We start from the raw sequence: 13325 nt of genomic DNA, 5'->3' as shown, positions 1-13325 counted from the left end.
GATACACCATAGGTTTAATTTACATTGTAATCTGGTTAACACATTGCCATAAGCATGAGAATAAGTGCAAGGACGTGCAAACAGCATAAGCATAAGATGACAAATACCCAAGAGCAAAAGGGTAAAATTTCGGGTGATGACAGGAATGGTGTGAAAAGACAAGTTTTGCGATAAAAAAGCATGTTTCTGTTGCTCGACCTTATGCTTGAACTGTGCCAGTTTATAAATGTGATGCAATGATATAAGCATAAACACAAGAAGAAGAGAATGGAAAAGTTAGTGACCTTAAGCTTATACTTGCATAAATAAGCTTATGACAACCAGCCTTTCTATGGTTGCTGTAACAACTTTTGAAAAGTAAAGATATACAGCAATTAAGATATCTAGCCCCACTGACACAAAATATTACAATTTCCAGGATTTTTCTCTACATCCTTTGTATTTTGCTAAAATAATAAAAAATAGAAATAAGAACATCACAATAAGGGCTATGTGATTCAGAAGTACTGAGTGGCCAAAACCTGAGTACTGTTTTTCAGGGAGTTTACACTCAGATGTAGAGCCTTAGACTCTCTTCTAAAATCATTTCTCTCACAATCTGCCAGTTGATTACAAGATAATCTTATTACGTAGCTTAACTCAAGGGAAATCATATGGGGTCTCTGTCAAAACTGGAAAAATTCACTGCAATAAAAAAATATATTACTGTCTACTACCGACTGGTATTTGTGTTTCTTTAAACTTATAGTCAACAATAAACCATAAACTTTTTAGAAATTGGAAGTGGTTCCTTTTTTATGAGCTTGTATATAAAATCTTATGTGACTATTCACAGAATAAACTTTGTAGCTATAAATTATGATCACATGGTACTATGTTGTTTCTTTATTCACCTTTCAACAGCTTACAGAATGAATGTGCAGATTTTATTAATTCTGGACATAAGAGTAACTTGGAGGTTCATGTGGGTGTCTCTATGGAGACATATCACGGAACTTACTAAGTTATAAACATGTAAATTCTCCCAAACAACAGCAATGTATTTGTACAAAAATTGGTCATATGAATGAAGAAAGCCATCAAATTATAGTTGGTGTTATTTATCAACAAGCAAATTTCTTAATAAACATAAATAAAAATAATTAATACTAAAATAAGGAAGAGATTTCTACCTAAAATCAGAAGAAAAATCTACAGTATTTTATGCTTAATTAAATTAGTTTTCAAATCATTTTATTTTAATGTCTGTTTCAGATTAGACAGGTTATGACAGAACTAATGACATTTCTTGACATAATCCTTACATGCAATATATTATTTTTCTTCTCCACTGTAAAACCTCATGTAAGGACATTAATATATGTACGACAACCAACCAACAAAAATAAAACATGGGAGGGACGAAACAGATTCTAAAAAGACATGACATGGGGTTAGTTGAACAATATCGGTAATGACTTAAAGGACAGACATGCAAAAATATCAGACATCCATGAAGAAATTGTCAGGACTTGGATAATGAAAAACATTATTCTGCTCCTACTGGAAATATTGTGAATAAAAAACGGTCTTCAGTACACCAAGTATTTGCAGTAAAATACAGAAAATATTAGTAACTAACAAATAATACATTCACCCCTACTCTATATATTTAATCATTATGCAAGGGAAGGAAAAGTTTAAGATGCTTGTGTATTTATTCAGGAAATATAAATACATGCAACATGTTAAGAAGCCAATGAACATTTTCATTAAATTTAGATTCTTTTAACTAGTATACTTTCTAAGTTTATAATTTTCATTTGTAACAAACCCAAAACAAATCTCTACGTTAATGTAAATAGCAGGTTGCTGATGGTCAAGACTGAATCGATTCCAAACAACACAATTTTGAACACTTCAAAGCTTCTTAGGGAATTGGAGGAAAAAAGTTTTAAAAATTCAAGCTCACCGGTTTCTCTTCTCAACTAACTGAATGAGGTGTTTCTTCAGGGTTTTTTTTAATGCTAAGATAGATCACAGTTACTGGTCATAATTGCATGACAGACTTTGGGAAATTAGTATTCATAGAAGCCGGGTGAATTCACCATACGGTACCAGAGACAGCTGAGAGATGAGACAAAGAATTGCCTTCACGTGTGGCTGGAAAACAAAAGCAGTGTAACACAAACAATATAGCCTCCCCTTGAAATAAAAATGCATTCACATTCTTGTGCAAATTAAACTTCATAATAGAATGCTCAGTCTAAAACCTGGTATACAAAGCATGAATTTTCAAATTTCATTTCTAATAATCCAGAAATTGTTCTTCCCCTTTAAACTGTTTATACACCTTGTTTCTTGAATTACATAAAACCTACTCTATTTCAGTCATTGTTTAATGTCAGTGCTTGAAAAATCTTAATATTTGTTACTTATTTTATACAGCTTTTGAACCCATAAAATACAAAAACATGGAAATCACAACTAGACTAACCATTACAATCCCCAAAATACATTAAAACCTCTCTAAATTTATTCTATTTAGTTACATTAAAATTCTTACTGTTTAAAATAATATTGAAATATTCTTGTTTATCTTACATACATCATAATACATGTATCTTTGTGCCATGAAAAATAAACTTTAATCAGACTGACCTGACTTGCATTTAAGTCTTTTGCTCCCAAATAAATTAGTCTAAAATGAGTTTTGCCTTGAACAAGTACTTGGATGAACATCAAAGCAAATAACTTAAATTATCACATAGGAGTCTGCATGCATATCCTGAAGCCAGAGACTTTTCAGATGCTTATCACCTGAGTGTTAGGTGACAAAATGTCTTATTCTAATAGGGCAGGCAACAAATCTGTTATGGCCCAGTCTTTACAGGCACTTGTCTTCTCTTTGCACCATGCTTTAAATGGGTTGGGTCAATTCACACTATTTCATGATGTACTGTCACATTCACACAATTCACGACTATCTCACACAAAGAAAATGGAGGTGAAAAGATGTAAATTTTCAATGACAGCAGGTGAGACTGTCCGCAATACTTAGCAAAAAAATTGATAAATAAAATAAACAAAAAAAACTCTGCTGGGTAAAAAAAACAATGCCAAAATCCAGTCTGTGATTTCCATTTCCAGTAAGTTTTTAATTCCCTGAATTCAGGAAATTAACCAAACTAATTATTCCAGTCAATTAACACTAATTTTCCTTAAGCTTAAGAACAAAGGATTAAATTTATCACAATGCCTCATAGGCAGGTCAAGCCATATTAACTCAAAAGGCAGAACTACATTTCCCTATAATTATCACCCATTCACCCCGGGAGATTTTGCCAGAAAAACACATTTTGAAGCTAGTCAAGCAGTTTTCTGGTCACTGGCGTGCTATAAAGAGCTAAAACCTAGCACAAAACCGTTTACAGGTCGTACACTTCGCGGCCTTCTGATCCAGATGCAAAATATTTGCTTGCAAAGTTCAGGCATGTACAAAAAGCAAATTTTGCGATGGTTTTTGGGTTTAAAAGTGACATAAGCAGTCTTGACTTTTACTTTTTGCTTTCTCTCCTCCCTTTTTTTTTCACTTTTCTTGCCTCATTTTTTTTTTCTTGCTGAGCATTAAGTACACTAAGCTTCATTTTGGTGGGAAAAGTTTTTAGGAAAGCTTTTAGGATCTTTTAGGATTGTTTGTCTCACGATTGTCACTTTGTTATTGATGGCGATGTTTCGACCGCACACTGCAGTTCTTCATCAGGCAACAGTGTTGATTCACTGAGACGGACTATTTGTACCACCATTACCACAGCGGACCACTGAGGGATCAGTTTCCTCCTCTAATAATACCAACAATTCTTTCAATCGAAACACACCAATCACGAGCAAGGTTTGTGATACACCAATCACTAACAACCACAGTGGTACAGATAGTCCAACTCAGTAAATCAGCACTGTTGCCTGATGAAGACCTGCAGAGTGCAGTCAAAACATCGCAATCAATATCAAAGTGACAATCGTGAGACAAATGATTAACTTAACCCTTTATAAACCAGTTCCATTTACCAAAAAACAGCTGCGAAACCAGAAACTGGTAACTAAGATAGCTTTGAAGAAATGGAACACGAATTTCCATTTGGAAGATTCCATCCAGAAAAACAGGACTACCATTTCAGGTGTTCCATTGCTCCCAGAAATTTTCCGCTGCGACGACCCAAAAAGTCATGTTCCATTTACTTTCCAACTGGAATTTTTCGGAAAATTTTTGTAAACACAGGTAAACAACCAAAGCCATCAAGGGAGAAGTCAAGGTCGTCATCGGTGTTGATGAACAAACACCATCATCACCATTTGAAAATAGCATGTCAGAGAAAAAAAAGTGTCAGAGAAATAGACCACAGTGGTGTGGTCTAACTACTACCTAAGTTGGAGCCCAGCTCTGTTGTTTTGACATTAATTACTACCTTTAACGTTTTTTAAAAAAAGCACTTTTTTGTGTCAAGGTAATATGGAAGTACTAATTGAGGACTTTATATTTGTGCCTCCTAATGGAGACAGGACCACTATTTTACGTGGTCATCCGAGGCACGTGAAGATCTAGCCATTTGCAGGTCAAAGGCAGTACCTTCATTTCTCAGTTATTTAAGGACAATGGTCCCAGGAATCGACCAAATGCCAGTCCTGCCAAACCAATGAAGTCAAAATTGTCTACACATAAATCTAAATACAGTCAACTCTTGCCTTGCGGACACCCTAATAATATAGACAACAGTGAAATCCCCTGCAAAAATAAATTACAGATGTTTGACTGAAATAGACTCCCGCTATTACGGACTCTTGTTAAAGAGGACACTGACTCAAGGTCCCTATAGTGTCCACTATAAAAGTTATAAAATTATTTTGCCTTTAGCTTTTGGACATTTTCTAAATAACACAGTTCACTTCAGTTTGTGACTTACATCAATACAATGGCACGCAAAAAATTACTGCTCCAAAATCCACTTAGGACTCTTGCCTAACTACAACTGCTAGCTCAAAGTAAAAATATATTTTTGCAAAGAAAACAAGACCAGAAATATACCGAGACAAGTTTGACATAAATGTCAATAAGGCTAGAGAATAGATTGCAAAATAGTGTCAACTAAAATATGATGGACACCTAGAGATATGCATAAACAAAATGCATTCATGCTGTGAGTAAATTTGAAAAGGAGTGAAGCCAAATTGTGAATGTACAAAAATACAAAATAAATACTACCAAGCTTATAAATTCAAATTGCAGGTCCTAAGAAAGAGTAAGAATTTTAAGGGCCTTTAAAAAGAAACTTGACCTGTAATTTTCATTAACCATGGCATAGAATGCACAAAAATAACTATTTCTTTTCAGTAGCATTACAACACGAAACATAGACTGAATTGCAATATAGTACAAGATCAATTTTAATTGTGTAGGAAGACTTCATTTATGAAAAGTGAACTGGACATACAAGAAAATAATTTGTATGCATGTCTGTGACAAAAATGTTAGTTACAATTATGGCAAAAATATTCATCAGTAAAAAGGCAAAATGACTTATGGTGAAATGAAACATAATATTAAGATTATTTTTACATCAACAAAATGACAAAAATAAACATAGATCAAGAAAAAATTAGAAGGAGCACCAGGATTGTAAAAATGGAAATTTTTACCCCTTCATCTGTTTTCAGTAGCAATAGTATCTACATTTTGAACCCTCAACAATTGCAGTTATCAATAACAATAATTTTAAACCCTGGAACATCAAAAATATCATACCTTATGAACAGAACGACAACATATTAGAACATAACAATCGGAGGGCCATCGTGAAACACTTGCACTCGATCATAACAAAGGAGAAACAGACAACCATTTATGTTGCCTTTGCCCAAATAAACTCCACTTCAAATCCGTGAAGAATTTGATCATCTATATGCCTACATGACATGGCTCCATTATAATCAATTAAGGCTGCCACTTTTCTATAGCCAATTAACCAGAAAACTAAACCAGAGTGTACTGTTTACACTATCTGACCAATTAACTCCACGTTCATTTGTATTGCACAGGGCCTAATGTACAGAGCATACTGTCACTGATATATCATCTCCCTTATAAAGACTTTTATAAAGCATCTTGTTTACACTAAAACATGATAGCTGTTCTTATTTCTTTGCCTTTGTAAGCCTATCCAAATAAAAATATAAAATTCATGTATACAGTAATAATATTCTGGCAGGTGTAACATGACTTTCAATCATCCAAAGTATTTTGGATGAATTACAAGAAGCATGAATTAAATTACACTGTCTAAGGTCACAAATACATCGAACATATTACCAGTAATAAACTGACTAGACCATATTTAAATCTCAGTTTTAAAAAATGAAAAGGTCAACATTATACTGGTTTTTAATAGGTATTTTTCCACATTTTAAAATGCTGATTCCAAGAATTGGTACGGACTGTTTTAAGAAATTATAATTTATTTTGTTGGAATTATTTCAAAACATTTCATCATATTTGCAATTAAGAAAGAATTAGAAAAATCTGCCTCTATGGAAGAAAGTAATGGCTGCAGACAATCTTTTAGGTAGAACAGAAATCTTTGAAAATGCCATTTCGGTTTTGTTTTCATTTATTTAAACTGAATATTTTTGGTATGTATAGGCAAGTTATAGCCAAACACAAAAAGTAAATGAGAAATAAAATTCCCCCATTCACAATCTGCAATTTTATAAGAAATGAAAAGTAAATTTGTAAAACGTCAAGGATCAAAACAAAAACTTCTATCTTAATAAAAAGAGTGCTTGAAAAAAAATCATCTTTTGTCTCCTCAAATCGATTTGTATCCTCAAAGAGCATTCTCATCACATTTATCAAGTAACTGGATTTGCTATTGGCATTTCCCCTTGACGCAGATTTAACTGAAATATTATGTCTGTAAGTAAAAATAAAACAATAACCTTACCATATGAGAGTTTTGTTTGGCTGCCTGTACATCTTTTATCCGTACAGATCAAAATTCACTCAGTTGATCCATGAGCTCCATTTCTTGATGCTAGCCTGAACTTCAACACCGTATCGTACCAGACATCCATGTATTTCAAATTACATTAGCATTATTGTCCTTATGTGGTATCTGATAATCTGGGGGTGTTGCCAATAGCAATAACATTTTAAAACACAAACCGATGGTTCCGATTGACTATAGTTGTGCACTGTTATTCATATGTCAAGGTAAATTAATTTTAATTATTAAACTCCTATAAGTGTCAGGAATTCACTTGATAACATGGCCACAGGTCTTTAGATTTGTTATTCAAATTAAGAGTTCTGTGGTTCAATAGAGTGAAACGTGACACAGGTGTGTGGTAACATAATGGCATAAGCTTTTTAGGTTTTACTAATCTGACATCATGCAAACCCAAAGATCCTAAAATATAATGCTGTCAAGGTTAAGTATTTTTCTGGTTTTGGGAAAAAAATACACAATTTTTTCTGGCTAAAATGTATATAATACTGAATGTCACCAGGGCATGATTGTCAAACACAGTATAAAACTTAATACAAGTGAATTCAGGAAGTCCTCATGTCATGTATTAACATAAAAAAGAACTGAAAAGAATTCTAGATGAAAGGTCTGATTATGCCATCCCTCAAGTATTATATTTGAATATTTATTCTTCCATTTTCAAGGAACTGAAAAAAGTACTATAAAATGTGAAACCACATTGTTAAATATTATATCAAACAAGATGTATGATGACAAATTGTAAATAATTTTTTGACAATCATAGCACATGTGAAGATGCGTATTCAATGTAGTTATTCGAGATAATTATACATCACTTTTGGGGCCTAATTTGTTCATCCATTTAATCTAAACCCATGAAAGGAAGAATTGCCTCAAAAAATACTTTTCGTTAAGCACTCTTTCAGTAATGTAATCTCTTAAAAACCAATGTAATTCACAGTAATAATATTATTATAATAATTTTGACCAATTTTTAGAATTTTATCAATAACACATGACACCATTATTTTAATGTGACTATCTCAAGATATACTGGGAATTGCCATTATCTGTCCCTTTTCCACAAGCAGAAAGAAAAACTATTAATAGCAACTTAGAATCAACTATGAGGCAGAAGTGTATTCTCGCATGGCACAATTGTTTTGTTATGGTAGTGTGAATGTTGGTTGACAGTCATTGATTTCAATGGACTTCTTAGTTAATTTGAATAAGTTATCTTCGCTAATTTGAATAAGTTAGCTCAATGAGAAGGAGAGATATTGCTGACCTTATGCCATTTGGAACTGGGAACAAGAAAAGTATATGTAAAAACTGAACAAGATTCACCATAGCTTTCGACTGGACAAAAGTAATTTTGTCAGTGCTTTGGTTTTATATTTGTTAAGGTTTGTGATTTGTCAGACATTTTCACACCATAATCAATCACAACTTGCTCACATGCATTTTTCCATGGCTAGTGTCGGTTGCACAGTTACTTAGAGTCCTCCTCCCACAAATTGTGTGACTAAGTATTGTGTGACTAAAGATTGCATGACTAAGCATTGCATGACTCTAGCCCAAGCAGCTGCAAAGAAGACCATGATCCTGGGAGAAGGTGGGGGTACTCCCTTATACCTATGAAAACAGCTTAAATAGATAAATAAGAGATTATCCCCTGGGAAGGGGGCGGTACATGGGTGACACCAAAGGCTATGGTCTACTGGTAAGTAAAGTATTGTCCTCTCAAGAACCAGGGTCTGCTAAAAAAATTACAAATAAATTTTTCCTAAACTGGGTAACTATGTTTGGTCATCACTAGTGTCTCAATAACAGCCATTCAGATATGTTTGATATCATAAGAAGAAATAACCTGGTCATTATGAAGACTTAAGGTTTGAATAATTATTCACTTCAGTGGGAGAGGTGTACACGAAAACCCCAAGGACCATGAAATTAGTTTAATAATAAAAAAAAAAATTACAGGTGGGTAGTGGAAGAAGATTTTCAGTGGAATTTCCAGGGCAATGCAACTTGATTTTTTGCATTGTTCTCTGGCATGAATGACTAAATCAGGCCCGTTTAAGTATGGCTTGAAAGATCTGTTCCACCCCACACAAGTTGTGAAATACATGACATTACAAGATAGGTCAAGGAATGTGGCATTGTATGTGGGTGGTTGAGGTTTAACCCTTTAGGTCCCAAGAGTGACCAACATCAATTTTCTCCTAACAACATCAGCAGATCATCAAGAGTAAAGGTTATGAGAATTACTAAATTGATTACCACAGGAAGAATGCTTTGATCTTAAACCAAATTCTCTCAACTATTCTTAAAGGAAATGTATGGAGATGAGACTGGAGAATTTGTATGTGGATCTTGGGGCTTAAAGGGTTACACACGCATTAAATGCTAAAAGCTAAAAATGAAAAAATGCAGACAATGAACCAGCAACCCAATAAAAAGAATTATACAAAGCTTATTGACACCTTTTAAAATGAATCAAAACTGTTTTGAAACACATTCTCTCCCAGTGGAATTAATTATATTTTAAAAAATAATTAAATGCAGGTGATAATATTGTAGTTCCCTCCTGGGCCTTTCAAAGTGAACACTATATAAATGTTTATTTTACGTTTACTATAAAAGAAACCTTTTTGGAGAAAAATTAAGATCAAATAAAGATAAACATTTTATTAAATTGCAAAGATCCCTTATTGACCACATCATTCATCCCCTATGCATTGCCTAATCGTTAGACATGCATGAGTTCCATACAGTACAGTTTCTAACTTTTAAGCTGGAATTTTTCTTTTATTCAGATTTTGAATACTATTAACCCCATAGGTGAAATAGCAGCCCTATCTTGGGCTCTCCCCTTTTGCCAACTATTCACCCAGAATAAAAGAGAGAAAAACTAAACACAACAAACAGAAACAATTAGTTTATGGCATCAAGCATGGCCATCTTTGGTAAGTGAATTCAAGCATCAACTAAGTCTGCCTCTATTATCATAACTAAAGAATACATTAACAACATCTAACACAGCAGAAACCAAAATAACATTTTTTATGTATTGTACATGGTTACTAGTTTCTTTTTCACACAAAATGTACATTTTACATAAGCACAAAAAAACAATAACTTACACCCTGAACCTTGGTACAAGGAAACAAAACAACCCCAGTTGCAATATAAACCAATTTCACTTTGCATTTGCTTAAGGGGAAAACAAAACTTCATATTACATTACAGTTCATCCTGTCAGAAGGTAGCTCAGTATCTGCAAATCTCTGACATTTTTGCTGTTGCACACTCTTATAAAAACAAAAAGAAGTTAAAAAAGTACTGTAAACTAAGCTTTCTATAAACTGTTAAGTATCTTAGACAGTTTTATTCATTCACTGGATAAAGGTTTTTAAAAAATATTATTAAGTAGTTTTATATTGTTTCAGTTTGTCTCAGGGTGTGAATACGCCAGCGTCATGCAAACCCACAACAGTAGAGGCTGTGTCTTATGATTATATTGTGTCCAATCAAAAGAAGTTCCCTTGAAGATGTTTTGTCTATGTACTGTACCACAGGAAATAAATATGGTAAATTTGAAATTTGAAACGTAACAAAATTGAACTAAATGGGGTCAATGAAAAAAAAAACAATAGTGGTTACTATGGATCTCAATAAAAAAAAATTGATAATGTTAAAATTAAATATATTGAGAACACAACTACAAAAATGCCTAAGGAATTACAAAGCTGATGCAGATGTGTCACATGTATGTTCACCTAAGAAGTTATACAACACATGGAACAAAAGGAGAAAATCTTATTCTTAACTAGAACATAACTAGAAAAACTAATAATAAAGAATTTCTTATATTATTTATATGTATTATTCAATACATGGTGAAATAGGATTTAAAACTTTCAAGAGCCCTAAAGTAATCAAGACATGGCAAACTAAAATGGCATTGTAGGAGAAACAGTTATATGATCCAGATGTTTCAAATGTTTCATAAATACAAACTACACTAACCTAAAGTTGAGAAATAACCAAGAAGAAATGACAATTATGATTGTAAAAACATTTTGAGGACAAATTTCAGCTGCAATGGTTGTAGATTTTATCACCAGAAATGTGACCATTGTGAATAAAATATCTTACCATACAACTGCTTTCAAAATTGCGATGTTCATCCTGAAGTTCCTCAGCTGAAGAGATATCATTTCCAATTTCTGCATAATTCAGCAGAAACTCGTGCCGATTCTCTGTTATCCATGCCAACATCTGCAAAAGAAATTGGAAGAAATAAGGGGAGAGAAGAGAGATATTGCACTTAGTGTATCAAAAATGATTTGCTCACATTGACAGTTTCAATACAGAATTCAATGAACACTAACCAATCCTAATTCTACTTTTCATGGCAATTTTGTTTTTAATTTAGATCAAGGCACTGTAGTAACACAAAACGCCAAGTCTTTTTTTTTCTCATGCAAGACTCACTGAGAACAAAATTAAAACAAGATTGAGAAAAAAAACAACATAAATAATAATTCCTACAAACTGCAAACTCTTATAGCTCCAGCTGGTTTTTAGAAAAAATTTTCAAAATTCATGTGCCAACATCCACTTCTCAAAGTGACACTTTAGTTAGCAAAGTAGACAAGGACATAATATTGTTCATAATATGAATTGAAGATTACCCAGTCAAAAAATCTTTTTCACTGCAGCTGTTGACGATACTATACCAATAGGACGCCAAATATTGGAACACATTTTACATTACCATATCAACGACAAAGTAAGCAGAATTAGCTTTGACAAGACTTTTCAGGGTAGACATAATTCAATACCACACCTGAGCAATTTCCCATCTAGAAAATTAAATTTGATGTCAATACTATATGAAAAGATATTTCAGGGGTTATTTAATTTCCAGACTCAAGATGAGAATCCAATTTTCTTTTTTACTAATAAGAAATTCTATTTCAAAGAAAGTCAGAGTTTATAAGAAGCAGGTAACAGCATAAATTTATGTTAAAGAAAACAGGATACAAAAAATACACCATGATGGTGATTTTTTGTGATATCAGAATTTTTCTGCAAAAATGATGCTTAACCCTTACCTATAATCCCTCAAAAAGGAGTGATTGGTAAAAAAAAATGGAAAACGTGACATGAAGATAGCATTTCTTTGAAAAAACATTTGGTGGATGCAAACAATATCACATAACCTCAAACTACAGCTCATGCAGAGAAAGAAATTAAACTGCACATAACCCCACCACATGAGACAGCTTAATTCTTGAAAAGCCATCTTTGTAACACCCCAAAGTGACCTATGCTACTTGTTAAATTTGCACATCTAACTATTATCTCTGATGCAAGATTTCCTAAGAGAAGTAACAATGTATAATACAGTACCCTAAGTCTGCATGGTTAACCTTCATGTAGGGGTCATTAAACAGAACTTAACACATTCCGAATGAATGTAGCTCTACTTACTAACTTAAATGTGCACGTTATGAACTTTCACCATGACAAACGAATGGTTTCAGGCTCTCTAATCCTCTTCCACGGATAATATCACAGTAAATAATCTCTGCCTTTCTGGTCAGCAGACTGTATGTCTGCTCTTAGACTTCAGGCAATAAATTTTTAATGAGCTCTGTCTGAATTCATCTATACCCAAAGAAAAATTGCAAATTTTGCAAAACTGTTTACAATTTTTCACTTTTGATTGAGTACAATAAACGGCTAGGATCAAAGACCAAGAAGGCATTTTGACAAAGCTTATAATAAGCTCCTGCGGTTTCAAAAGAAAAAGGCAATTATGCGCTTTATTTAGGTCACTGACGACACAATTTAATATGGACTGTATTTCACCAACAAAAAACAAATTGAAAATATACATTAAGTTTTGAGATCAAATGTGAAAAGATCTTTTTAGTTTAAAGCAATGATCGGTAAAGTTTTTAATATTTTACCCCAAAACATAAAATACAATATGTTCAGCAAAAAAGGGCAAAAGACCACAAGATATCTTTTCTGGTTATAATTAAAATGTTCACAACATGACATTTTACCTCCGAAATCTGAAAAAAAATACTACAAGCAGAAAATGTACTAGCCATAAAGTTTCATTGTCTATTTGTAACTACTTCTATCATGTTTAAAACTCAAAAAGCTGGTATACCACAGATCTTTACAAAACCACATAATCCCCCTGACCTAAATTCTTTGAAAGTCATTGAACTACAAACAATAAAACTGCTAATAAGTTTGTCAAAAACAAAGCATTGGAAACCT

General features: G+C 33.0%; 1 protein-coding gene across 12 annotated transcripts in view; it reads right to left on the bottom strand.

Annotated features, from left to right (window-relative positions):
• The window catches only part of LOC140924107 (triple functional domain protein-like), a 115155-nt gene that overhangs the window by 68146 nt on the left and 33684 nt on the right, over positions 1 to 13325 (bottom strand). For all 12 annotated transcript variants that reach the window (XM_073374117.1, XM_073374108.1, XM_073374113.1 and 9 more), the window contains one exon: positions 11181 to 11303. In XM_073374117.1, coding sequence (XP_073230218.1) covers positions 11181 to 11303 — 123 coding nt within the window. The remainder of the gene's footprint in view (positions 1 to 11180; positions 11304 to 13325) is intronic.

The sequence above is a fragment of the Porites lutea genome, chromosome 14, assembly GCF_958299795.1.
Source record: "Porites lutea chromosome 14, jaPorLute2.1, whole genome shotgun sequence".
NCBI classification, from domain to species: Eukaryota; Metazoa; Cnidaria; class Anthozoa; order Scleractinia; family Poritidae; genus Porites; species Porites lutea.
This window is presented reverse-complemented; position numbering and strand designations above follow the sequence as displayed.